General features: G+C 38.6%; 1 protein-coding gene across 3 annotated transcripts; it reads left to right on the top strand.

Annotated features, from left to right (window-relative positions):
• Nucleotides 1–65: 65 nt before the first annotated feature.
• PTGES3 (prostaglandin E synthase 3) lies at nucleotides 66–20630 on the top strand. 3 transcript variants are annotated; one of them, XM_055578204.1, is made up of 8 exons: nucleotides 66–428; nucleotides 14404–14517; nucleotides 14662–14731; nucleotides 15289–15387; nucleotides 16850–16939; nucleotides 18299–18361; nucleotides 19214–19238; nucleotides 19469–20630. In XM_055578204.1, coding segments are annotated over exons 1-8 (483 nt in total). In that variant the 5' UTR covers nucleotides 66–426; the 3' UTR covers nucleotides 19489–20630. The 3 variants fall into 3 exon arrangements, with proteins under 3 accessions (XP_055434179.1, XP_055434190.1, XP_055434178.1); XM_055578215.1 differs by lacking the exon at nucleotides 18299–18361; XM_055578203.1 differs by lacking the exon at nucleotides 19214–19238.
• The last annotated feature ends 7271 nt before the right edge of the window (nucleotides 20631–27901 follow it).

Raw genomic sequence — 27901 nt, 5'->3', positions numbered from 1 at the left:
AAGGATCGCGAAGGAGCTGGGAGGCCCCGCCCTTTCCGTAGATATCTCTAGAAAGCCGCGCAGGAGCCCGAAAACAAAGAGTGCGCACGCGCGGCGGCTAGGCCCGGGCATTTTGCTGCGTCACCAGCCGCCGCCCGGCCTCACCACCCCTCGCTCGCACGCACGCACGTTCATTCTCCGTCCTCGCGCCCCTTTTCCTACACTTTCCTCTTCTCTCCGACCGGAGGAGTCGCTCTCCCCGCGCGGTGCATTCTGGGGAGCCAGGTCGAGCCCGCCGCCGCCGCCGCCGTCGCTTGAGGAAAGCGAGAAGAGGCCGCGACTGGGGAGAAGACGCCGGAGTCGCCACCGGAGAGGAGTCGCCTGCCCAGGAGCTGCCGCCGGAGAGGCCCGCCCACCCGTTCGCCCGTCCCCCTGCCCCGTTTCACGATGTGAGTGCGATACCCCGCCGAGAGAAGGTCGTCCGGGAGGGAGGCCGAGGCCGCGCGGGGGGCTGCCGGGAAGCCGTCCCTTCCCCTCCCCCTCTTTCGGCCCCCTCGGCTTTCGTCCTCAGTGGAAATCGTTCTTGCCTGGGGGTGGGAGGTTCATTATCCTAGTTCCGGTTACCGTTGGCGGGTGGAGGACATTTTTCCTCCGATGTCCGCTTTCCCCACCTCTAAACTGGCCTTTGGCTTCCTTGCGCCGGAAATCCCACTTACCCCCCATCGGCCGGGCGGGCCGCTCCTAACTCTCGGTAACTTAGCCGTAGGCCTTAATCTCCTGTGAGCTTTTAACCACGCGGGCGCCCTGGAGGCGTGGACCCTCGTGGGCCTCTGCTCCGCTCCAGGGGCAGTTTGCCCCTGTCGCTCTGTGATGCTGGGACTAGGCCCGGCGCCAAGTGCACCTGCGGTGGGTGCTACCACGAGGCTGCTGGTGCTCGTCGTAGAGCACCACGCGGCCCTCCCCCGCGAGCGACAGGTACTTCTAGGCGACTGGAGGGAGGCCATACCTTCTTCGCAACTTAACTTCCCTCTCGGGGTCGTGATTGCTTGAGCATGGTCTTTCCAGACTTCCTCCTGACTCCAGTCTCGCTAAGGGAGTGAAGGTTGCCAAAACTCAATCGTGTCCCTGGCAGCGAGGAATTACCATTGAGCGGGGAGTTCTGCACGTGTTGGAGTCGAGAAATACTTATGGACATTTTCTGTGTTCTATGTTAAACTTGAGGCGAGCTTTCGGTATCCTAGCTTAATTTAAGGATGAAACAGGTATGTCCCTACTTTGGCTCAAATTTGTTTATGTGAGGTGACTAGATACTTTAGAAATTTTATGATACAGGGAAACCTTGATGATTTTAACCAAATGAGAAATCTTGGCACCGCCACTTTCAGCCTTTAAATTTTTCTCAGGGAAAGCTTTACCTTTTCAGATGTGAGAGTTTTTTGGCACTAAATGCTTCCTAAAAATTGCATATGGAGAGCAATTGAGGGGAACAGTTTTTATTCCTGGAAAAAATAATGCACTTTCAAGGGTTTCCTTAATAAAATAATGATTTTGCGGTGAGTATATTTAGTTAGACATCTAAATGGATATGGAAAAAAACACCAGAGCTAGTTAACGATGGAAAATAAGCCTTGAGAAGAACGCGTGTATTATTGTAAATATTAGAATTTGAAAGGATTCCTCCACCCCCAAAAGTATATAATAGATTTTAATCGACGTAGTTTGTGCTTTTACTCTTAAGAAATCCGTATTCCAGATAATGTACAAGGATTGTCAAGTTTTAAAACTGTGAGGACATGAATCCTCACTTAAGGCATTACCAACTTTTAATAGGTTAAATGTAGCCAAGCAAATCTTTTCACGAAGAAATAGTACGTTGAATATGGTTTGACATAGAAACACTCTGGGAGGTCACATGAGATAGTTAAATAGGTAAGAGATATTAAGTATTTGTATTGTAAATAGATTAAGAACTCGGGAAAAGTGTAACAATCACTATTTCTAAAAGCAGTCTGTCTATAATTAAGAATGCTACTTTCAAAATGAGTGTTTTGAAGAGTCCAGGTAAATCTCATTTGTTTTAAGATAACTCCATATATACCCTCTAGCAAGTTCTCTAGGAGATCTTATTAATGACTGAATGAATTTACAAGATGAGTATTATGAGTCAGTTACTTGAGTTGGAAAAGACTTTTTAGTTAAGAGTCCTAGGAAGAATCTTGGCTGATGAGGGTTCATTTTGTTGATGTCTGCTGGAAACATTGTTTTAGTTGTGGAGAAAGACGTTTTTGCCGGACATCTCAAGGGTTTAGGGTCTGCTTTTTATCACTTCTTAGCTCTTCAGTCATTTCCTAGGTAAATTTCTTTCAAGTTTTTAAACTTTTGTCTAGTAGTTTATGTAGAAGTGAAGTCTCAGTCGTGTCCGACTCTCGGACTGTAGCCTACCAGGATTCTCCAGAACGGGAGTCGGTTGCTATTTACTTCTCCAAGGGATCTTCCCGACCCAGTGATCGAATCCAAGTCTCCTGCATTGTAGGCAGATGCTTTACCGTCTGAGCCACCAAGGAAGTCATTCTCCTACTTTAGAGAATGCTGAAATTGAGGACCTCTCCTCTGTTTAAGACCCACACAAATCCCCCGCAGAGGGTGCTACTTTACTTTTTCTTTTTTAAGCTATTGTAGTTGGTTTTAAGTTGAACCTGTTAAGAGATGGTGTAAAATGTTTAGATTTGAGCTATTTGAAGTCCTTCTTTCCAATGTCTTTTACTTAAATTATTACACTGTCGAGAAACTTACTGTGACTATTGTTACCGTTGGTTAACATCGTACTTACTTTGCCATCATTCAACTTTGTAAGATTGTTCCCAAAATAAAATCCATCTGTTTTCAATCTCCAAAACAAGTGGTAATAATGACCATACAGCATATGGTTAATGTCTATAAGCTAAGAGTAACTGATGATGGCTTTTGTTCAGTGTTGATTTTCTAATCACTGTAACCTGGCAACTGGATTTTCTTTTCGTTTTTTTTTCTGTGTTTGCACTAGAAGGCAGTAGAAGCAAAGTGACAGATGACTTGAGTGCAGACCAGTATGTATTGTTAAGATTTTCCTGTTGAATTGTGTTTAAAGATCTTTTAGAAGCTGTATCATTGTGGAGTCATAGGTGGTTAGTGATAATTGCGTCCCAGGAAAAAAATACCTTTGTAATATCAACTGTTTAGAATCAGTCTAGTTCTGAAACACTAAATTGAAAATTGCTGTATCTAGTGTATTTTAAAGTGTTATTATTTGCTGTGTAGATTGGCAGTGATAGATTTTACATTTACAAGCTGACTTCCCCAGAACACCTTTGAACTTTTGGTTTTCCAGGAAGATGCCAATTCACCTGTGTTCTATTCCAGAGCCAAATAAAACGTTTTTTTGTGGATTGTCTATGCAATAGTTGATCTTCTCATGTACCCATAGTTTATTGCTAGAAAGGGTTTATGTCAGGGCTCTTTCCATTAATTATCTTTGTGTACTGAAAGGATGTAAGTCACAGAGGTGTTTTTTTAAATTTTGAGTATTACTACAAGGTTTGGTTCTTCAACTATGATTTGAACCTAGAATTTCTGACAGCAATTTTTTTCCCCTACTTTATGAAAAGGGAGAATAATTGTCCAAGTGGTCCTTATATTTCCAATAAGGAAATGGCAACCCACTCCATATTCTTGCCTGGAGAATCCCATGGACAGAGGAGCCTACTGGGCTACAGTCCATGGGGTCGCAAAGAGTCGGACACGACTGAGCGACTTCACGATCACTAAACATGTCTGTAGCTCGGTTTTATTATCTAATATAACTGCTTCTATTAAAACCTTCCCACTTCCTGAGATAAGAGGCTCTGAAATCTGTAATGGAAGCAATGAGAGAGTGACCTTGCTTCAGTTTTATTTATATGAAGAAAAATTAAAAATTGTACCTGGTTTGACGATGTTAAAAGGATATGTGCACAAAAGTGGGAATGTGAGAAAGTCATAGAGTTGCTTGGAAGAAAGGCACTATGTTGGGTCGGGAATAGTGTATTTAAGAACATATTCACTTTTATATTTTAAAGTGGTAATTACCAAAGAAAGGAACTAGCACAAAGGTTCACTGACCCCTTGGTGTCTTGGTAGTGTTTCTGTTTTTGTTGTTAACTGTTTTGGGGTTGGTTAGTTTTTTAATGGTGCTGCTAGACAGCCAAATGGCGTAACCTAGCAGTTCTATTTATTAGGTAGTTGGATCCAAACAACTTAAATGCTTTGTCCTAACAACTTCCTAACTCTTTGGAAAACTAATACACATAAATTGCAAGAAAAATGTAGTTTCTTGAATAACTATGGTTATTAATGGAAGGTGTCTGCCTTTTGGGCACTCTATCACTTGTTATACCTTGAAATCAGATTGGATACTTCCATCTCAATTCCGCATTGATTTTTTTGTTTGTTTGTTTTTGGTTTGTTGTGTTATTTTGTTAGTTTTAAATTAGAACAGCCTCCAGAAACCCAGCTATGCAAAGATGAAACTTAGTGGAGAAGAAGGATATAGTGCAATAATCTACTGTTGAAACTGAGCTACTTGGTATCTTGACTGAAGCTGAGTATCGCTGAATTCCTTTTAAATTTGAAATCTTCTGTGACAGCTCTGTAAATTCTCCCATAGAGCTGTGATCCACCTTGGCACCCAGTTTGGGAATCACTGGACTTAGATGTATATTCAGATCACTTTTCCAGAAAGTTTTACATAGTAGTGCAACTGACATACAGAAGATCTGAAAATATGAGAAGGATATCAGGGTTTCTGTGAGCAAAGAATATGTGAAATAGAGTTTGGTTTTAGATGTTTACAGGCAGGACTTTTGATAATACTTAACTCACTGGAACTGCTTTTTATCTTTTTTAGCAGAATTATTCATGTTTCCATATCATTCCTCACTTGATACAAACTGAAATAGATTACCAGTTTCTTTTTTTGTAAATGATAGGCCAGTTTCCAGACTTAAAAGTGTCAGTTATTCTGAACTTCTGTGACATCTTTTTTAAACTTTTTTTCTGTTTTCTCCTTTTTAAAATTTTTTTTACTTTTAATGTTTATTTATTGGTTCGGCTGTGCCTGGTCTTAGTTCCAGCATGTGGGATCTAGTTCCCTGATCAGGGATGATAGAACCTGGGCCCCTTTGATTGGGAGCGTGGAGTCTTAGCCTCTGGACCACAGGGAAGTCCCTGTAATTTTTCTAGATGTTTAAAAATACTCGAGGTATATTAAAAATGAGTGATTCTAGTCTTTAAGAAGCTTTCCATTTACTAGAAATGTTTAGTTTATCCTCTAAACATAGAGTATATTTACTCCATTAAGTTCTACTTTAAAAAAAAATTTAGTGTTCTGATTACTATTGTTATATCTTAGAATTCAAAGTGATCTTTTAATTCAAACAAACATGTTCCATTAAAAATGAATTCATAGGGGACTGTCATTACTTCTGAATAAAGTATGTGAGGTTGTATGTCATAATGTATCTTACAGTTAAATACACAGATGAGTTGCCTTTGAAAGTGCTAACCAACACAAGTATCTTATGGTGTATCACATATTTATGCTTTAAGAAAGATAAATCATAACTAGTAATGGATCTGAACCATCTACACCCATGTTTCATAGAAGACTTTTGGGCTAAATGTCATCCAACTTGAATGTGAGTTTCTTAAAGGCATTTTATCTCTGGACAGTTGTATCTAGACAGTTCCTGGTATCATGTTCAATAAATACTTGTTTATTGAATAATATTCAAATTCTAAATCTCTTAGCTATAAGGCTCGACTATGAGGTTCTTGACAGTGAAGGTTGGGACTAACTCAGATCTTCTACAGCTGGTCCTGTGTTCTGCTATATCACATCTTTGGTCAAATTCAGCTATATATCATATAGATTCAAAAGTAGATTGCTGGTCAGTAGTTGAAAGGTAAAGTTGGTGAGAGTCATCTATAGCTTTAGATTCTGTTAACTGAGGCTTTGCTGTATTTGGGGAAATCGGGAAAAGAAGTACCACCAAATGAGTATATATCCTCAAATTATGTTTGACTTGTTTGTGAGCCCTTTATTAGGGAAATGTTTATTTTGGGAATATTTATTAGTTATAATTTGATCAGACTGATCTTTCTCTTAATTAATTGAGTGGTATTACCATAGATTCTCTTTTAAGAGATTCTGCCCTTCTACCCTCCAATTTTTTTTTTACATCCAAAGAAATTGGCCTTTCGGTAAAAAAGTAATACTTTAACTTTTTATGCTTGATTAATTTCTATATGTGCCCATCAGTTGAAGATAAAACCTAATACATTTTTTAATTTCTTATTTGTTTGTAGCTGTGCTGGGTCTTTGTTGCTGCATGGGTTTTTGTCTAGTTGCTACCAGTGGGAGGGCTGCTACCTAGTTGCAGTGCCCGAGGTTTTCCTTGCAGTGGCCTCACTTGTTGGGAAGCGTGGGCTCTAGGACACATGGGCTTCAGTAGTGGCACATGGGCTCAGTAGTTGCGGCTCTCAAGCTCTAGAGCACAGGCGCAATAGAGTCTGCACAGGCTTAGTTGCTCTGTGGCACGTGGGATCTTCCCAGACCAGGGATCGAACCTGTGTCTCCTGCATTGGCAGGTAGATTCTTTACCACTGAGCCACAAGGGAAGCCCAAATTTATCTTTTCAAAATGTACTTACTACTTTGGCTGTGCCTGGTTTCAGTTGTGGCCACTTTGTGTCTTCAGTTTTCGTTGTGGCATGCAGGATTTTTAGTTGTGACATGCAGGATCTTTCGGTGAAATGTACGGTATCTAATTCCCTGACTGGGAATTGAACCTGGGTCCCCTGCATTGGGAGCATGGACCACCAGGGAAGTCCCAAGACACATTTAACAATATTTGTTTTATCACAAAGATTCTTGTCATTTAGCATGTGCTCATATCACATTTTTTAAGCCCTTTAAGTACTTTTACAAAAGTAGAACATTTTTGGTTTTGTTGTTTGGCCAATCTGTGCCGCATGCAGGATCCTGACCAAGGAAAGAACCCATGACTCCTGCATTGGGAAAATGGCATCTTAACCACTGGAGCACTAGGGGAAGTCAGTGGTGCGTCCATTTTTTTAAAGGGAGAAGTGCCCCTCCCTCAGAGCTCAGTAGTAAGAATTCACCTGTAATGCAGGAGATGTGAGTTCTATCTCTAGGTTGGGAAGATCTTCTGAAGTAGAAAATGGCAACCCACTCCGGTATTCTTGAATGGAAAATCATGAACAGAGGAGCCTGGTGGGCTACAGTCTGTGGGGTTGCTAAAAAGTCTAGACATGAATGAGCAGCTAAGCAACATATGAATACTTATAGCTGATTCATGTTGTAAGATAGAAACCAACACAACATTGTAAAGAATCATTCTCCAATTTAAAATAAGGAGAGAAGTGCTTATTGTTTTCATACAAACCATAGTTAAGATGCACCAGATTCTAGTATGTTAAAAGTAGTATTTGGGAACAAATGTGGTTTCCACTCTGTCATTCATTCTAAGACAAACTAAGAAATTTTAGTCAAAACTACAGAAGAGAATTTTAGGTAATGCAATTTTTAATTGCTCGAATTGACATAGCCCTAAATATTGAACTTGAAAATATTTGTCAGAAGAACTTGGAATGTCCCAATTCAGGGATTTTGGGTGGTGTTGTAATTAGTGACTTATTCACATAATGTATAGAGAGATGATGAAAGTTTTGCATCTATGTTAGTATTAAAAAATGGATTAACAGACTTGAACAGTAGTGTGGGATTTTGCCAGGGTTTGTATAAGACTAGAGATAAATCCAACATAATTTAGATGGTAGAGTTTAAAATCAGCCTTTCTCTGGGTTAATAGGAAAAAGGGTGATGTGATATGATCCTCACAGAAGACAAAAAGGAATTTCATAAACACTTGGTTTGCCTTTCAAGTGAGTGAGTATGTGTGTCTGTTACTATTTAGGTTAAGGGTAGGATTTCCTCTCGTATTTTCTGATGGTTTAGATCGGGGTCACTTGGTAACTATTAGGCTTTACAGGCCATGAGTATCCCTGTCTCACATTCTTATTTTTGCAACTCTTAAATATTACAAAAGTTAAGACTTCCCTGGTGGCACAGTGGATAAGAATCCACCTGCCAATGCAGGGGACATAGGTTCCGTCCCTGGTCCAGGAAGATTCCATATGCTGTGGAGCAACTAAGCCTGTGCCCCACAACTGCTGAGCCCATGCTCTGCAACAAAGAGTAGTCTCGCTCACCACAACTAGAGAAAGCCTGCACAAAGCAATGAAGACCCAGCACAACCAAAAATAAATAATAATTTATTCACATATATATGCATATGTGTATATATATATACACCAAATGGCTCCTGGGCCAACCTCTGATTTGGATCATTTGAGTTTGCTTTTATTATCTGGTAAATGATCGTATTAGTTTGTTAGGGCTGCCATAGCAAAGTACTAGAGGATGTGTGATTTAAACAGTAAAAATTTTTTCCTTACAATTCTGGAGGGTGGTTAGTTCAAGATCAAGGTGTCAGAAAGGTTGCTTTCTTTTGAAGCCTCTACTTGGCTTGCAAATGGCCTTCATCTGTCTTCACAGGGTCTTCCCATATTTTTGTAAAAAATTAATATATTTTTAAAATTAATTTTATTGAAGTACAGTGCTGTGTTTGTTTCTGCTGTACAGTACAGTGAATCAGTTATGTATACATATATCCTCTCTTTAGATTTCCTTTCCATTTAGGTCACCACAGTTCCCTGTGCTATTCAAAAGGTTCTCATTAGTTGTCAGTTTTATATATAGTAGTGTGTATATGTCAGTCCTAATCTCTCACTTCTTCCCACTCCTCCCTTCCCTGCTTGGTAACCATAAATTTGTTCTCTACATCTGACTCTCTGCGTTGCAAATAAGTTCTTCTGTACCATTTTTCTAGATTCCATATATAAGCGATATTATATGATACTCGTCTTTCTCTTTCTGACTTCTCTCTGTATGACAAACTCTAGGTCCATTCATGTCTCTACAAATGGTGTTATTTCATTCCTTTCTACAGCTGAGGGTAATATTTCATTGTATATACCTATCATATTTTCTTCATCCGTTCCTCTGTGTATGGACATTTAGGTTGCTTCATTGTAGCTATTCTGATCTCTTATAAGGACATTAGTCATACTGCATTATGGCCCACTATAAGACCTCATTTTATGTTAAAGACCCCGTCTCCAAATACAGTCACATGAGGTCTAGGACTTAACATAGTAATTTGGGGGTTTAGGACTTAAACATAGGAATTTGGGACACAATTCAGGCTGTAACAATGATGTAAATCTAGATTACTGAATGTGAATTCAAGGAAAGAAGAAAGATCCTCCCAGATTCCATTGTCCTTGATATGAACAGAAACCGAAGAGTTTATGTACTTGGTTTTTGATAGAGCGGCCAGGTCACCAGTGGTGCGCCTCCTCCATTACTATAGCTTCTTAATGCATAACTCCACTTGAAGAAGGTACTGCTAAGTCACTTCAGTCGTGTCCGACTCTGCGACCCCATAGACGGCAGCCCACCAGGCTCCCCCATCCCTGGGATTCTCCAGGCAAGAACACTGGAGTGGGATGCCATTTCCTTCTCCAATGCATGAAAGTGAAAAGTGAAAGGGAAGTCGCTCAGTCCGACTCTTAGCGACCTCATGGACTGCAGCCCACCAGGCTCCTCTGTCCATGGGATTTTCCAGGCAAGAGTACTGGAGTGGGTAGCCATTGCCTCCTCCGTGAAGAAGGTAAACACTCTACTTTAACATGGTAAATGGTACTGTTAACCATTTCAGATTACGTTGTTCAATTGGCTGGAAAAGCGTGTTTACCAGTATTGAAATAGCCATTGGTAAACATGCTGGGAGAAGAATTTTCATTAATCAAGTTAATTCTACATTGTAAGTCAGCTTGGGCCAATAAAAATTCATTTTTTTTTTTTTTTTAAATCTGGGTATTTGTTTTTAGCGATACTGTTCCCCCCTCACCCCCCAAAACAGGAAAGATAGAATACTACAATGAATTCTTCAGAAACCCATTATTCAGTCTCAACCTTTATCAGTACAGGGTTATTCTTATTTTATCTACCCCCCTCCCTTTTCCCCAGTGGATTTTATATTGAAGAAAATCCCAGACATGTTCCTTTAAGTAAGGAACATCTGCAGTCTAGGTACCTTTGACAACAGGCAATTCTGTTTACCAAAACAATAATTACTAAACTTGAGAATAAGGGACAATTGGACAATAAATCCTAGACAGATTTTCTGGGTTGTAGCTATTTCAGTCTTTGTTGTTTTGTGTCTTAATTGAATGGAAAAGATTGATTTTTCTTTTTAAATAACACAGTTTCACCATTAGACTGTGTTGCTCTAAAGAAACAAACCATTCTGTGTCAAAACCATTTAATATCATTTTTCTAAAGTGTGAAAATAATAAACCCATCTACCCTTAGCAGTTTGAACGTTTAGCAGGTCATTGCCACGTAGCTTTCTCTCTCCTCCTTTCCTTTCCTTAATTAATTTAACGCAAGCCTCACGTACTTCTCTCTTAATCTTGAGTGGAGGTTTTTTTCCCTTTTGTAAAGCAGTGCCTTTCACACCTAACAAAACTACCAGCTTTCACGTTTTCTAATACTCTCTCCATATCTAGGACAGGTTTCCGTGGTTTTGGGAATCTTTTTTTTATATTCAGTTTGAATTGAGATGCATACCAGATTTACAAATTGTGCTTGTTCGATAGTTCTTAGGTCTCTTTTAATCTAGAACAGTTATGTTCTAGATTGGAATGAATCATATTGATCAATCAGAAGGTAAATGTCTGGTTGTCCCACTTTTGGTGATGCTGAGATCATAAATTCTTTATCTGCTCTTCATCTAATCATTACTCATGGTCCTATTTATTGATGAATAACTGCCAAATCAGTATAAAGATTGAAAAATGGTGATTTTATTTTATTTTTTGTTTTTGCCCCTCACGTTTTATTCCATACCAGAGCTAGAATTCTGTAAGGAAGCTTCCTTCATGAAATGGTCCTATTCAGGTATCATGAATAAAGATTCATAAAGGGGACTTCCCTGGTGGTCCAGTGGTAAAGAATCTCTGCCAATGCAGAGGACATAGGTTCTATCGCTGATCTGGAAAGAGTCCACATGCCACAGGGCAGCTAAGCTTGTGTGTCAGAACTGCTGAGCCTGCATTCCACTAGAGCCAGAAGTGGAGCCTGCACACCCTAGAACTTGCACTCTGCAACAAGAGAAGTCTGAGCACTGCAACTAGAGAAAGCCTGAGAGCAACAGTGAAGACCCAGTGCAGCCAAAAATAAAATATAAATGGATAAACAAAATTTAAACATTCATAAAGGGAAAACAGGATAGATGCCTGTTCTTTCTTCTTAGTTGCCTTTTTGTAAAGAATTGGAGCTGTATCATCTTCTGGTGATCTAGAATTGTGGATAGTTTTTTAATCAATATAAATTTGGAGTATTTATAGTCAGTGTATTTGGATCAATTTGCAATCATTCTTTCAAATTGTCACTGGCCAAGGAGAGAGACACCATACTTTTTTTGCCTCAAGTGGGCAAAACATTGTTTTTATTTTTATTTCTTTAAATTTTTGGCTGTGCTGGGTCTTCGTTGTAGCATGTGGCCTCTTTGCTGTATGCAGGCTTCTCATTGCAGAGCCCTGGGCTCAGTAATTGCAGTTAGTGGGCTTAGTTTCCCTGAGTCATATGGGATCTTAGTTTTCCAGCCAGGGCTCAACCCAAGTCCCCTTCAAAGGGAGATTCTCAACCACTGGATCATAGAGAAGTTCCAACATATTATTGACCAAAGAGATATTAATTTGTTTAATTGTTTAGTTCCTGAGTCATGTTTAACTCTTTGGACCACCGTGGATTGTAGCCTGCCAGGCTCTGTCCATGGGATTTCCCAGGCAAGAATACTAAAGTGGGTTGCCAATTCCCTATTCAGGGCATCTTCCTACCCCTGGGATCGAACCTGTGTCTCCTGCATTGGCAGGCAGGTTCGTTACCACTGAGCCATCTGGGAAGCCCAAACATTTGTTACCCAAACATTATTGACCAGAGATGTTAAATATTCACTTACATAACAGATTTCCAGCCACTGGTGTTTTTGCAAAAATTCCCTAGTCAATAATGAGTTAACAAGTACTAAATATTTTCCTTTAAAGAGTAAACATGGGGGGAATTCCTTCTCAGTCCAGGGATTAGGACTGCTGGTGCTTTCATTGTTGAAGGCCCATTTGACCTCTGGCTGGGAAACTAAGATCCCACAAGCTGCATAGAAAAGGCCAAACATATTACCACATATTGAGAAAACTGTTTTGCCAAGAAAATGAACTAGAGGTAATGTGTGGCCTATTGGAACCTATTAATAAACTTCTAAATCATATATGTACATTGACATAGTAACATTAGAAGTTGTGATTTTAATTTTTTTTAGTCCACAGAAGTTTGGTTCTTTTTCAAAGTGAAGTCGCTCAGTCGTGTCCGACTGTTTGCAACCCCATGGACTGTAGCCTACCAGGATTCTTCATCCGTGGGATTTTCCAGGCAAGAGTACTGGAGTGGGTTGCCATTGTCTTCAGGGGATCTTCCTGACCCAGGGATCAAACCTAGGTCTCCCACCTTGTAGGCAGACGCTTTACCGTCTGACCCACCGGGGAAGTCATAGACATTTTTCAAAGACATTTTTAAATCCCACCCCAGTCTGCCAGTAGATGCCTAAAGAAATGATTTGTTGGTATTTCGGCTTTGGAAATTGCTGTTTATAATTTTTTTTAAATATTTATTTGCCTGTGTTGGGTCTTAGTTGTGGCATGTGGGCTCCCTAGTTGCGGCTTGTGGAATCTAGTTCCCTGACCAGGGATCAAACCTGATCTGCATGGGGAGCTTGGAGTCTCAGCCAGTGGACCACCAGGGAAGTCCCGCCATTTATAACTTTTAATTTCAGAGCTGATATCAGTGTTCCAGAGTAGTGTGTGGCAACTAGTTTAACCATTACACAAGTGTAACCATTGTGTAAAAATATTAATGAGCTGTGGCTGTAACATTTTAGAACTTGAAACGGTTACACCTTAGGATTGGGAATTTTGGAAGCAAACAATTCCTTTATGTTGAGTTGATTTATGAGTAGTGTTTGACAATATAACTAATTTGTTTAAAAGTTCGGATTTGAAGTTTTGGGTTTATAGAAAAGTTTTTAAAAATACAAATAATTCCTGCAACTTTGGTTTTTAGGTGATCAAAGTGGCACATACTTATTTTTAAAAAGTAATTGCACCCAAAATGCAAAATAAATGGTTTTTTAAATAATTGTAACAGTTGAGATTGATATGGCTCTATTTCCTTTCTTTTCTCTTTCTGGCTCATGCTTTAGAGGCAAGTGCTGTTAATCTACCTGTTCTTCGTGCGCACATGCCTGCATGTGTGTGTGTGAGAATTCTTGGAATTTTTATGAGTGTGTAAATATTTATCGAAGTAACCTGTCTTGGTCTTGAAGATAACAAAGAAAAATTTTATTTATCACATGTAATCTTGTGTGTGTGTGCACTCAGTATTGTCTGACTCTGTGACCCCATGGACTGTAGCCCACCAGGATTCTCTGTCCATGGGATTTTCCAGGCAGGAATACCGATTGGGTTGCCATTTCCTGTTTCAAGGGATCGTCCCTACCAAGGGATCAAACTCATGTCTCTTGCATCTCCTGCATTGGCAGGTGGATTCTTCACCATTAGCACCACCTAGGAAGTGCTTATAATCTTTACTGCCTGTTAATTAACCATATTTGACTGTATTTGCTTCTAGCAGATTTTTAGTTATATTTTAAAACATAATTTTTGATGGATGAGTAGAGCTTTAGGCAGAACTTTGAAATACTGTCATTTCTCATACTTGTAAAAAAATTCCCCCCCCCCCCCCCCAGTTTCTCGAATTGTAAGTAGAAATGTTGCATACTGTATTTCATATGACAATGGATTAGTTCTTTTAAATCATGTGAAGTTGAATTTTTAAGAGCAGGGCTATAAAGAAGTAGCACATAAATTTTAACAGGGCTACCTAAGTGGTTAACTCCATTGAACATTTTGGTCGTATGTTTTAAAATCCCTTCCTATGAGGGAACAGTATCATTGCATTTTAACCTGAAATGCACCTGTTAGGGGAAAAACATATTAATAGTTCACATTTTAAATTGTAATACTCCCTCAAAATAATGCTCTTATGGAGAATAGAAGTATGTTACTTACATGCTAAATTTCGGAGGTTTATGTAAATACCCACTTAGTGAACTTCAGCTTAACTTTGTCTAATTTTATCTCATTATAGGCAACCTGCTTCTGCAAAGTGGTACGATCGGAGGGACTATGTCTTCATTGAATTTTGTGTTGAAGACAGTAAAGATGTTAATGTAAATTTTGAAAAATCGAAACTTACATTCAGGTAAATTACCATTTTTATATCATTGGGTGAAATACTTGTTTCAGACAGTTTGAATAGCTTTGGTTTGCTTGTTTTGTGTTTTCTCTGAAGTTATTACTAATCTTTACCTCTTTGAAACTCATTTTCCCCCTTTTTTTTGTACAGTTGTCTTGGAGGAAGTGATAATTTTAAACATTTAAATGAAATTGATCTTTTTCACTGTATTGATCCAAATGTAAGTAGTTTTGAAACTTTAATCCCCAAAAAAATTTAAATTTAACTTTAAATTGTGAGGAAATGGACATAATTTAAATACTCATTTTAGAGATAAATACTAATTCTTAACTGTTCAGAGGCTAAAATATAATTGCATGGTTTGCATTGTTTTCCATCTTGTAACTGCTTCTCTGCATATTATTTTTGTTGTTATCAATGTTTGGACTCAGGACAGTACTGTCTTTTTTAACCTTTTTAAAATTGCAGTGTAGTTAATATAAGGACAGTACTCTTGATGCTTGTCTTATTTAAGCATAGATGTAGCTAAGTATGTTCTATGCTTACACCATGTTTACTAATTTTTTTAAAACTTCTTATGCTATTCACCTTGTTCAGGGGAGGCAAAAAAAATGATATTTTTGCTATTGGATAGCTTATGAAATCTTCAGTAGCCTAGGGGATGTTTCAGGGTGTAGGGAAAGAAATAAGGAGGAAAGAAATGACAACAAGCAACTTTGTATCCTATATTGATACTAGAGAGTTATAACAGTATGAAAACACTTATTTTTGTTATAGGATTCCAAGCATAAAAGAACGGACAGATCGATTTTATGTTGTTTACGAAAAGGAGAATCTGGCCAGTCATGGCCAAGGTTAACAAAAGAAAGGGCAAAGGTAGGTTTCTTTTCCTTTTTTTGAAAGTTAGGTAGTTTTAAATAATTTAAGGTACGTTGACATCAAACTCAAACGTTTCTGCCCAGCAAAGAAAACCACCAAGATGAAAAGACAACCTACTTAATGGGAAAATATATTTACAAATCATGTATCGATAAAAGGTTAATATCTAATGTATATGAGGAACTCCTACAATTCGGCAACAAAAATCCAGTTAAAGTGGGGGCAGACATCTGCTATACGCCAATATAAAATAAAAATTAAATAACAGAGGAACAGGTAGAGCAGTTCCCTGGTGACCTAGTGATTAGGATTCCAGGCTTTCATTGCCTTGGCCCAGGTTCATCTCTAATTATTAGAGAAATGCAAATTAAAACCACAATGAGATATCATCTTCTGTTAGAATGGCTGATGTCAAGAAGGCCAATAAGAAATGCTGTTGTTGCGATTATAAACTGGTTTAGCCACTATGGAAAATAGTATGGAGATTCTCAAAAAATTAATAGGAGTAGAACTACCATATGATCTAGGCATTCCAGTTCTCGGTATTTATCTGAAGAATATGAAAACACTAGTTGGAAAAAATGTGTGCCATCTCTATTCATTGCAGCATTATTTAAAATAACCAAAATATGGAAGCAGCCAAAATATCCATTGATGAATGAATGGTAAACCGGTGTGTGTCTGTTCAGTGGATTAGTAGTTAGCCATCTTAAAAGAATGAAATCTTGCCATTTGCAGCAACATGGATGGACCTTGAGGGTAATAAGTAAAATGAGTCAGAAGGAAAAAGACAAACCTAATTTAAAAAAATACAACAAAACTAAAAGACACATACAGAGAACAGATTGATGATTACCAGCAGGGGAGGGGTAGTTGAAGGGGTAGGTAAGGGGTACAAGGAGTCAATTTTATAGTGACAGACAATAAGGGAACTTGGAAGGTAATCACTTTGTACTTGGAGATGTTGAGTGACAATGTTATACACCTGGAACTGGTATTTTTAAAAATTGGTATGAGGAATCATAGTGTATTTATTTCATGGCATAATTACTATTAAGGCCCTGTGTTCTATACGCTTTTCTCTACTTTGAGATTTATTAGTGTCAATACCGAGGGTGGTCAGAATAAGGTCAGTCACTAATTGATGCAGGCTCTTTTGCATTCAAGAGAAAGACTTAAAGGTATAAATTACTCAAATATCAGATCAGAGTATATCATGGTGGCATTTAAAAAATAGTAAGTTAATTATCTGAATTTGAATAGTTTCTATTAGTGAATTTTTTTTAAAGGTTTCTGACAACTGAGACTTCATGAAACTATATTTACTAATATATATTGCATTTAACTTCTGATTTTTCTAGTCTATTCTTTTTTTGTGCTGATTCCATGCCTTGCTAGTGAGTATGAACCTCATAATTCAATAATCTAATCAGAGGGTGATATTTGTATTGATCTATAGCTTAATTGGCTTAGTGTGGACTTTAATAATTGGAAAGACTGGGAAGATGATTCCGATGAAGACATGTCTAATTTTGATCGTTTCTCTGAGGTAAGTTCTTTTAAATGCATTCTTCCACCTCCCTCTCAGTACAAGTCTTTCTAGTCAGTTTAATTTGGTTTTAAAGGCCTAGTGATATGTAAGGACCTGCATTACTTTAGTTTCAAGACTGGTTTTTTATGAGTTTATAAAAATTGTCAAGTTCTAAAGTTGATGTGTAAGGGAAAAAAATAAACTCTAGGGTCAGTACAACACAGCTAGTTTTTACTGTTTCTTTGGGAAAAAAAAAAAAGTTAAAAAGTAAGTACCCAATTTCATGTATGCAGTTTCTTATTTAACATCTCTCACATGGCTCTGGCACCTTGATTTCAAAGGAGAGAAGGGAGAAGTGATATTCATTGTCCTAAACTGTGCTTCTCCTTACCTGTAGTAATTGGTCCCACCATTTACCCAGATGTGCACGTTACAACTTTTACCAGTCTCCTAAGTAAACTCTTAAATGTATTCAGTTCTGTGTCTGTTGCCATTGCATCTTGACATCTAGTATTGCACTTGGAGACTTCTGAGTATTTTTCTGCTTAAAGAAACTTAACCAGTATTTAGTGTCTTCAGATGTAGGAAAACTCTTCACTAGTTACTCATATTATTTGAGAGTAGATGCTTAGGATTTTTATACTGAAAGGTTTTTGAGTCAGTATCTTTTTAAGACCCCTTCAAACTCTGAAGTTCAGGTAAGCGTGTTTTTGAAGTTCCATATGAATTATTTAGTCTGCTTATTTATACCTCTTTACGTAATATATTGCAGTTCTTATTATTGGGCCCAGTGTTTTTAAGTATGTAAGAGTATTTTACACAGCCTATATGTTTTGTTTCAAGGATTATGTTTATTTTCTGTTTTTAACTTAGTTACTAGTATTTAGCTGAATTCAGTATTCAGGCCTTTTATACAAACTAATCAGCCCAAAGGACTTTTTTTTTAAGTTACCATTGATTCTTCACAATATTTAAAACTACAGTGAGAATACCATAATACACACGCCATTTAGTTGAACATACAAAACTTTACAACTAAAAATAATCCCATTCTTAGTCACCAGAGGTACCTGCTATTCAGGATTATGGTATTTAATTTCTGCATCATACATATGTATCTTGTTGGATGAATTTTAAAAATTTCACTTTTCTTCAATGAGAACCTACTCTTAACTTCCTAATACAGTTCAGGATTTTATGTAATTACATAAAATCTACTTTTTCCAGAAAGGAAAGTACCTAACTAACCTATAGTTGAATTTTTTTTTAATTGGTGGAAATCTATGGCAGAGCTAAGGTTTATTCTGGAGTGTGCAACCTAATAATTAGGGCTTAATTTAACATCATTTTTAAAACTAATTTTTACACTTCAAATAGATGATGAACAACATGGGTGGTGATGAGGATGTAGATTTACCAGAAGTAGATGGAGCAGATGATGTAAGTCTATAAATTCTTTTCTATGTTTAATAAAATAGTAAGAAACAATGTATTTACAGGTTGTTTTATATAAATCAAGACTGCTTTTTTTGCCATTGGTTGGTTTTTTTTCCTAAAAAATACTACAGGGAAAACCAATTCTTTTAGAAGTGTTCATTTTAGAGGGATGGATACTTACTAGGAAACAGGTGTCCCATGGATCATTCTTAAAGGGACCAGATTTATAGTTCAGAATAATTATTGTACAGAGACATGTGCCTTATTCAATTAACAGTTTAGGGAATATTTTGACAAAGTTAAACAGGATCACAGCAGGATGGTCAGAGAGACATATAGTATACAGATGGATGTTGTGAATCTGTAAGGAGGATATACTGGTCCACTCTTCTCAACATTTTCCCACCTGGCATCCTGTTAACATCTTTAAGAAAGTTTTTCGATCTAGTTTGGAAAATATTTATTTAAATAGTTCAACAGTTAGGATTAGAGTTCATTGTCTTCTGTCATTCCAGTGGTCTTCATATTGAGCCATTTTGTCTTGCATTAAATGCCGAGAGAAAAGAAACCATTTTATAGAAAATTTCATTTTGATTAGTAGAAAGGAGTTCAAAGGATGGGCTCAATTCCCTCCAAAAGCACACATCTTATAGGAAGATATATCCTCAGCTGTACATACTGTTCATCTTAAATAAACCTGTTTTTAAGTCCATTGATAAGTTCATGAGATGAATGTAACCACATGTCTCTGCTACTTTGGTCAAAAGTATAGTGCTTCAACTTTAAGGCGAACAGTTCAGTTAGCGGAGAAATATTCGATCAATTTGGTTGAAATTTTTATTTCTCTTTCTGCAGGATTCACAAGACAGTGATGATGAAAGTAAGTATCTTTGTAAAAATAGATCTACACAGAGATATTTCACATCAAAAACCAAATTCTCAAAATAGAGAAGTTACTTGTTTAAAATTCTTAGATCCGTGATTATGGAAGATACGTGATTATTTCTTTATGGCCTCTAACAAATAGCTAAAGCAAAATTTTGAATGATTCAAAGTTGTTGGGTTATTATCCTCTTGTAATTTATACTAATCTTTAAAAAATCTTTTCAGAAATGCCAGATCTGGAGTAAGGAATGTTGTCATCGCTGGATTTTGAGAAAGAAAAATAACTTCTCTGCAAGATTTCGTAATTGAGAGAATTCCTGAATTGATAGCTCTAAAGGCAGATGCTGTATTTGCCTCCTTTAACCCATTTTTCAACCTGTTTGTTTTTTTTAAGGCTTCACTAAGGGTTGATATGTACCATTGTATGGGGCAGTTTTAAGTCAGCTAAGGCAATAACCTTGTGCATGAACATTTCCCAGATTTCCATGATGCTGTTGAGGTCCTAAGCAATTGACACAGCAGTTGTGATAATTAAAAATCTCACCTAAGTCTCCTTTACTCATAACTTAGATACTGACATGATAGGAAGCTCTCTGGCTTAGGGAAAGTAACTAAATTTTAGATTTTAGAACATGGACTCAAAGTGGCTGAAAGAATTGGTTGATACTTTAAACTGGTAACATGTTATTCCTCTGGCATATCCTTCAGGGTTGTTCCACTAAAGTTTTATTTTTCAAAAAATTTACTTCACATTATTGTATGTAAGTGATCCCTTGTCAGTGTTCCAGATGTATCTTTGCTAAAACTAGTGAATGCCCTAACTTAGATGGTTTTGAAGCCTGTACATTTGGTATTGTTTGACCCTTAAACTTTTACATCTCTTAGCATGGAGGACTAAGAAAGGCTGTACATTGTTGCTTGAGAGTCTGTACATTTAGACCAAATTTGTATTTGCACTGTCAGTATGGCAAATGAGTGGAAAAAAATGTTAATACACTATTGGATTTTTTTATTCCTTTTTTTTTTTGGATTCAGCTTGTACCTGGGCTGAAAACCTCAATTTATGTTCATGACAGTGAGGATTTTTTTTTAATGTCTACATTCTTTCTAATAAACTGTTGGAAGACTTCTTGGCTATCCTTTCAAGTGTCTGGTTTACTGTAATTTCATGTATTGCCATTTACTGGAATGGAGTTTTTATTTTTACTTGAGGAAGAATTTGGGAATATTCCTCTGTTTGGGGGAAACAAAGGCTTGCTATAATGTCACAGAAAATCTTTTAAAAGTGGATCTGTAATAGAAAATTGTAGATGCACTTTGCAACAGTTGGAAAAGAAAGTGTTGTGATTTGATTGAAATAAAACTAAATGTGTTGTCCTCCTCTAAATCTCTGAGCTTTCGCATTTTGGCACTTCTTATTCCTTCCAACTTCTGTGTATTTGTCAAAGCATAGAAATGCTTCATATTTCAGTACTTTCTCATGTCAGACACTAAGGACCTTTGTTATAGGCAGTGTTAAAGTGCTGGGGGCAGGGAATACAAAGATAAATCCTTTAGGTAATTGTATACTCAGGGAGCACATATCACAAGCTAAGCCTTGGGACAAATAGTGAAAAGAAACTTGGGAAATGGCAAATGTAGTAATAGGTATGGATAGAGTGTTGTGGGGATTTAGAAGGAAAAACACAACCTTTTTTCTTTCCTTGTTAAGTATATAATTGTTCCAAATGATACTCAAAGCCATTTTCTTGAAATGGTACAAATAGAAAATCATACTACTTAGAGACTGGGCAATCAACTCTTTTGTTACATTGGTCGGTCTTATGAGAATGCAATTTTTCTTCAAAGCCTTAGTTTTTTCCACATTAGGTATATTTGGACTTCTGTCCTAGAAAATTAAGGTCTCCTTTCTCTGGAGCATGCCAGAGGTATCAATATGATTAATAATATACTGCTTCATAGAAAAACTTTAAATTTTCAAAAAAAAAAAAACCCCTCTAGTTTTATTCTCGCAAAGAATTCTTTTTGTATGTTCTGGAAGTTAGAGAGTCATTAATGATTTATTGACTTAATGCCAGCCATTGGGCTACAGCATTAAAATATAGCATGATGGATTTCTAATTTCATCCTGTTCCTTAAGATTTTTTCAAACCTGCTTTGTGCTCAAATACTATAGTGGGATTTCAGTAATCCTTATTGCTGTCAGGTATGAAGGCCTCTCAATGGTATCTGACCTCTCTTTAAGTTAGAAGGATATCATGCCAAAAGGTGAATTGACAGGCCAAAACTTAAGGACTATTAGGCCTTGCATTGCAAATCTGAACCGTGGCTACTTATGCCTTTAAAGAGTCACTGGGGAGAGGATCATTTGGTGAATTTAAGCTTGGATGAGGGAGATGGCATCTCTTTATTACCATTTGGCTATTGTGACGTGATAAAGATGGCTCTATTCAACTTCCTGAACTGTGAAGTTACCTTCAAGGAAGAAAGGAAAGTGATTAGTTGCTACAGCTTACGTTTTATTTACCCATTCAGTTCTGTGCAGTTTTTTTCTTCTATTTAGCAGGAGTTCTTTTGACGTGTGATAATGAACTTCACCTGTATGTGAAGATCAGCTGCTGTTCCCTTTCGCTTTCCCAGTATTGTACTACCCTTGAGAACATAAAGGCTGGGGAGGATAGGGTAGACAGGTTTGTGTAAGGCCTACTCTTAACTCCCAAATTATTTTACTCTAATAGGCTTCCATACTTGATGATAGTCGGTTATCTCTTCAGGAACAGTGAAGGATGTATATCACCACTAAATATCCCACCCTGAGGACAGCCACCTGCTAAAGTGAAAACAAAATGTCAATTGCTTACAGCTTTTAGTGTCAGCCTGGATAATTTCATTGTTTATGTGAAGAACCTATCCAGACCTCTAGCTCAAATTTCTTTGCCTCAAGTCCAATGACCTTGACTTCTCTCCTTAGCAACCCATTCCCATATCTCGTGATCACAGCTTTAGGAGGGATTGCTGTAAAGCTGTTTACAGTACAATTAACAGCCTCTTGAGTTTACCTCCCTCCCTCAACCATATTTTTGTATTCTCACAAGTTTCATCTTGAAGCTCTAGTTCCTGTCCTGTACCTATAGCCCTGTAGCTATAGATCCACTTTGGGTCTATGTGGATTCAGAAGGCCCAACTGGAAGATACGCCTTAGGATAGTAGGTGCATGTGGGGCCCAGAAAATTGCAATTTGATACTTGACGTGTGATCCCAGTGGTCCAGTGGCTAAAACACCATGCTTTGGATACACAGGGGGCAGTGGATTGATCCCTAGTCAAGGAACGAAGATGCCACATGCCACAAGGTGCAGCCAAAATAGAGATGTAGTTTTTGGTTTTTTTAAGTGTCCTGGCTACCAGCATCAGTCTCACCTAGGAACTTGTTAGATATATAAATCCTGGGCCCCCAAATCTTCCAAATCAGAAACAGCTGTAGGGTCTTAGGCCCTCTAGCTGATTCTGATGTGTGGTGAAGCTTGACAACTTCCTTTAGATCTAAAACACAGATTCTGAGTAAGTTGGTCCTGCTAAGATGGCAACCCCGTCCAGTGTGACTGATGAAATTGTTCTGTGTGTCTCCATTGTCTGATAGAGTCCGTGCCAGCTGCAAAGAACTATTGGAAATGTGGCTAGTGTGACTGAAAACTGAATTAATTTTATCATGTAATCCCATATAGCTAGTGATTACCATCGTGGATAATGTAGATTTAGATGATTCTGGTGCTGGTGGTTCCTGGCCCACTCACTGCAAAAAGTTCAGATTCTTACTAACGATATGGGGAAATTCTTCCAAGAATGATGCAAAATCTACAAGGTACAAAGGAGAGAGAGAGAAAAACATAGGTAATTCTTGCTGGTCCAGTGGTTAGGATCCTGTGTTCTCACTGCCAGGCACCTGGGTTCACTCCCTGGTGGAGGAACTAAGGTTTCCCCATCCCACAAGCCCTGTGGCACAGCACAAAATAAAATTTTTTAAATTAAATGAACATTAAACCATTTTATTTCTAGTAATTTTAAAGAAGCAATAGATGGTATACTCATGTTTATAAGATTTCTTTTTTCCTTCAATACTGCATGTAATAGCCATTTAAAACAATCCAAATAACCATTAATGGAGTAAGTTATTACACATTTCTGTGCCATAAGGTGTAGCTACAACCAAAAATGTAAACTGACACAAAGTTCTCAAAAACATAAAGATCAGAAACCTTATGTTTTCTGAAGTGTGCCTCCACTGAAGTTTTTTTAAAAGACAAGAATATATGTTTTATGGACATGGGATGGAATGAAAGTGAATGCATACATGCAAAATATTTTTTAATGCTTATTTCTGGGAATGAGATTTGGGTAGTGATGAAAGGATTTATCCTGATCCTGTGTGCTTACAATTTGTTCATGTATTACTTGCATTAAAAAAAAAAAAAAATTGTGGTCTGACGAGAATATTAGATTTTTGAGGTACAACTTGAGTAGGATACTCAAGTGGAATGTCAGTTCAAAACTAATTGGAATTGAAAAGATTAAAAAATTCTGAAGCCAGGGAATTGATTGGATTATTTTTGAAATTGGATTATTTTTGAAATCACCCAACATGATTGTCAAAAAATATCGTAGAGACAAAGTACTGAATGAATGTGGGACTTGGCCACTATGAATGGCAGTTGAAATGAGTTTGTAAGGAATTCCCTGGCAGTCCAGTGGTTGGGACTGTCCTTTCACTGCTCTGCGTTCAATCCCTAGTTAGGGAGCTAAGATTCCGAAAGCTGCTGCTCAGCCAAAAGAAAAGTTCATGGTAAACAAAATTTTCACCTTAAGGTGAAATTCATAAGGTTTCCAGTCATAAATTGAGAGGTTAGTTAATTTGAAATTAACTTCAGGTTCAGTCTTTGTGATCTCTCTTATCCCATGGAAAGTAACTTGTATTTTACATGAAATACTACCTGGGCTATCTAGAAATCAAGAAAGAAGCAAGACCAAAATATGTCACAACTTCAAAATGTGCTGTGTTTAGTTGTATCTGACTCTTTGTGACCCCATGGGCTGTAGCCTGCCAGGCTCTTCTGTCCATGGGGATGCTCCAGGCACGAATACTGGAGTGGGCTGCCATGCCCTCCAGGGGATCATACCAACCCAGGGATTGAACCCAGGTCGCCCACGTTGCAGGCAGATTCTTTACTGTTTGAGCCACCAGGGAAGCCAAAGAAGACTGGCTACTGCTGCTAAGTTGCTTCAGTCATGTCCGACTCTGTGCGACCCCATAGATGGCAGCCCACCAGGCTCCCCCCGTCCCTGGGATTCTCCAGGCAAGAACACTGGAGTAAACCACCATTTCCTTCTCCAATCGTGTCCGACTCTTCGCGACCCCGTGGACTGCAGCCTACCAGGCTCCTCCGTCTATGGGATTTTCCAGGCAAGAGTACTGGAGTGGGGTGCCATTGCCTTCTCCAGAAGAATACTGGAGTGGGTAGCATATCCCTTCTTCAGCAGAACTTCTCCACCCAGGAATCAAATGGGTCTCCTGCATTGCAGGTGGATTTTAGACAGTATTATAAATTGAGCAGGTTATCTAATTTCAGACAGCAAAGGAGTTAGAAAAATTAAAAATTTACGAATGAGCATAGTGGAGAAATGGCTTTATATATCCACATTAAGAGCATTTAGCGTTGCATTGTGATACAAAGATTTGTTTAATGTAACCCAACTGCCCAAGGGAGAAGACAATGGCAACCCACTCCAGTACTCTTGCCTGGAAAATCCCATGGACGGAGGAGCCTGGTGGGCTGCAATCCATGGGGTCTCGAAGGGTCGGACATGACTGAGCGACTTCACTTTCACTTTTCACTTTCATGCATTGGAGAAAGAAATGGCAACCCACTCCAGTGTTCTTGCCTGGAGAATCCCAGGGATGGCAGAGCCTGGTGGGCTGCCGTCTATGGGATCACACAGAGTCGGACACGACTGAAGTGACTTAGCAGCAGCAGCAGCAACTGCCCAAAGAATCAAGTTTCCTGATAATATCCTAAATATGTAAAAACATTTCAAAAAGTGATGAGCCTCAGTTACTTGGAATTTTATGTTGAAATCTTTCTTTGGACACCTGGATTAAGTGAAGTGTCAGTTTAAATGTTTGATGGTTAATAAAAATTTTGGCCACAACCAAAAGTGATGATACAGAACCAAAGGATCTTAACACTAAGTCAATAGTAAGTAAAAAGACTACTTAACACAAATATGGTACTGATTATGTGCCAGACATTTTTCTAAATGCTTCTTTCACATTTTAATCTATTTGATTTTTGAGACAACTCTATGAGATAATCCTCATCTCTTATAATGAGGAAGATGATATACAGAGATTTTAAACTTGCTCAATGATGTCTAGTAAGTGTAAAAATTTTAAACCCAGTCTGGTTCCAGGGGCAATACACTTTAAGTATCTTATCCTTTCTATAGAAACTTCAACTCTAATAGTTGAGAAAAGCAAGTGAAATGTATAGGTTCCTATTAAATGGGATGCTGCCCCGTGTAATCGGAAGAGCACAAGTTGCAAAACAAAAATGTATATCCTGCATGCAGCCCATTGAAATTCTTTGACCCTGTATCACTGCAGAATGAATTCCTAGTTGCCAAACCCAACAAGTTCTTTTGAGCCCTTATTTTATAGCATAGTTATGTCATTGATACTATTGACCACTTTCTCCTTAATATTCTACTTAATTCTTGCATAGTGTATGTTCTTCGGTCTTCTTTTTCCTCTGCTGTTTCCCAAGATGGTTTATTTTTTTCTACCTGCTCCATACACATTGCTGTTTTCTTGGGTTCTTTCCCTCTTACTAGGCAAGATTACCTGTGTGGATGCTAAGTTGCTTTAGACGTGAACTTTTGGGACGCTATGGACTGTAATCCACCAGGTTCCTCTTTCCATGGGAGTCTCCAGGCAAGAATACTGGAGTGGGTTGCCATGCCCTTCTTCAAGGAATCTTCCTGACCCAGGGATGCTACCCAGGTCTCTGGTCTGCACTGGCAGACAGGTTCTCTACTACTACTAGCGCCACCTGGGAAACCACAGGCACTTCAAATTAAACTTTCTCTAATTCTCTTATGTTCCTGCTTTCTCCTTTTAAGTTCTTTGTAGTTCTTGCTACCAAACAGTAGAAAACTCAACTATCATGCAGAAAAATAAGAACTAATGTGTGCTGGTTGGAGAAAGTCTGGGGAAGTAGCTTCATGCTGACCGGCAGCCATGTTTGTCATTAGCCATGTTTGTTCTAATAGATTAAGGGTTTCCTCCACCCTGCTCCCAAATACCTTAAATAAAGTCAATACTACATTAAAGGATGTCCTATTTATTTTATGATTTTTCGTGTTCAAGGACCACACACTTACCTCTGCCCTGCCTCCACTCCCATCCAAGGCCCTGAGAACTGGTTCTTCTCTCTGTATTCATCTCTTTGCTGAGTCGCTTCAGTCATGTCCGATTCTGTGCGACCCCAGAGATGACAGCCCACCAGGCTCCCCCGTCCCTGGGATTCTCCAGGCAAGAACACTGGAGTGGGTTGCCATTTCCTTCTCCAATGCATGAAAGTGAAAAGTGAAAGTGAAGTCGCTCAGTCGTGTCCGACTCTTAGCGACCCCATGGACTGCAGCCTACCAGGCTCCTCCGTCCATGGGATTTTCCAGGCAAGAGAACTGGAGTGGGGTGCCATTGCCTTCTCCATTCATCTCTTTACTCGCCTCTTTTTCCCCTTCCTCACCTGAAACCTTCCTCACCTGCAGTACCACAAAAGAAACATGCTGTGTAATACAAATATATAATGGAATAGTCTTCCTTCCTACTTTACCCTAGGAATTCTACGGATGTTTCCCAACAGGTCTGTCAACCTCTTCCACTTTAAAGGCAATTCCACCTACATTTCACATTTCTAGATGACCTAAATTTATCCCTTCCTCCATCTGTTTTACCCTGTACTAACCAAGACCTATCACACTTTATTGTATTGTTTGCTCATCTGTTTTTAAGTCTTATTTATCTTTGCCTCCTCAATGCCCAGCACACATTTTTTAAAAGACTGGTTTACATGAGTGTCTTTCATTTGTAGCTTTAATTCTGTCCAGATTCCCGACCTGCTGAATTGTCTAAAAAATTCCAATCTCCCTACTGCGGAAGAAAAACCGTTTGACTCTAGAGAAGACTCCTACTAGCCAAGGTCAGTCAATGTTGCCTCATGAGGCTACCACTTCCATAAAACCGCCCCTGAGACTGTCACCTAGCTCAAGGTCCTATCTAAGGAGAGAGCCCAAGGACAGCCAAAGACAGCCCACGTGCTTCCGCACAGGAACTCGGCCCCTTTCCCAAACGCAGTTCCTCCAAGGGCTCTCTCCGACTGACATCCCTGTTGTCCAATTATGTTTCAAAGTTCTGAGGGTTGCACCGAGCCAGTCATTGTCCAATAAAAAAAGGAATTCAGATTAGCACGAATTTTGGCCAATGATTGAGAAGATGAGAGACTATTGGCCTATAGCAGCAGCGCCCAGAGTGATAAGCAGAAAAATTACCCAATGGCCGTGCCTACCGCAGAGTGGGTCTCGCCTCCAACTGCTGGCAGTTGGA

The sequence above is a fragment of the Bubalus kerabau genome, chromosome 1, assembly GCF_029407905.1.
Source record: "Bubalus kerabau isolate K-KA32 ecotype Philippines breed swamp buffalo chromosome 1, PCC_UOA_SB_1v2, whole genome shotgun sequence".
Classification (NCBI taxonomy): Eukaryota; Metazoa; Chordata; class Mammalia; order Artiodactyla; family Bovidae; genus Bubalus; species Bubalus kerabau.
Note: the sequence above shows the minus strand (reverse complement) of the source record. Positions and strands in the feature narration are given on the sequence as shown.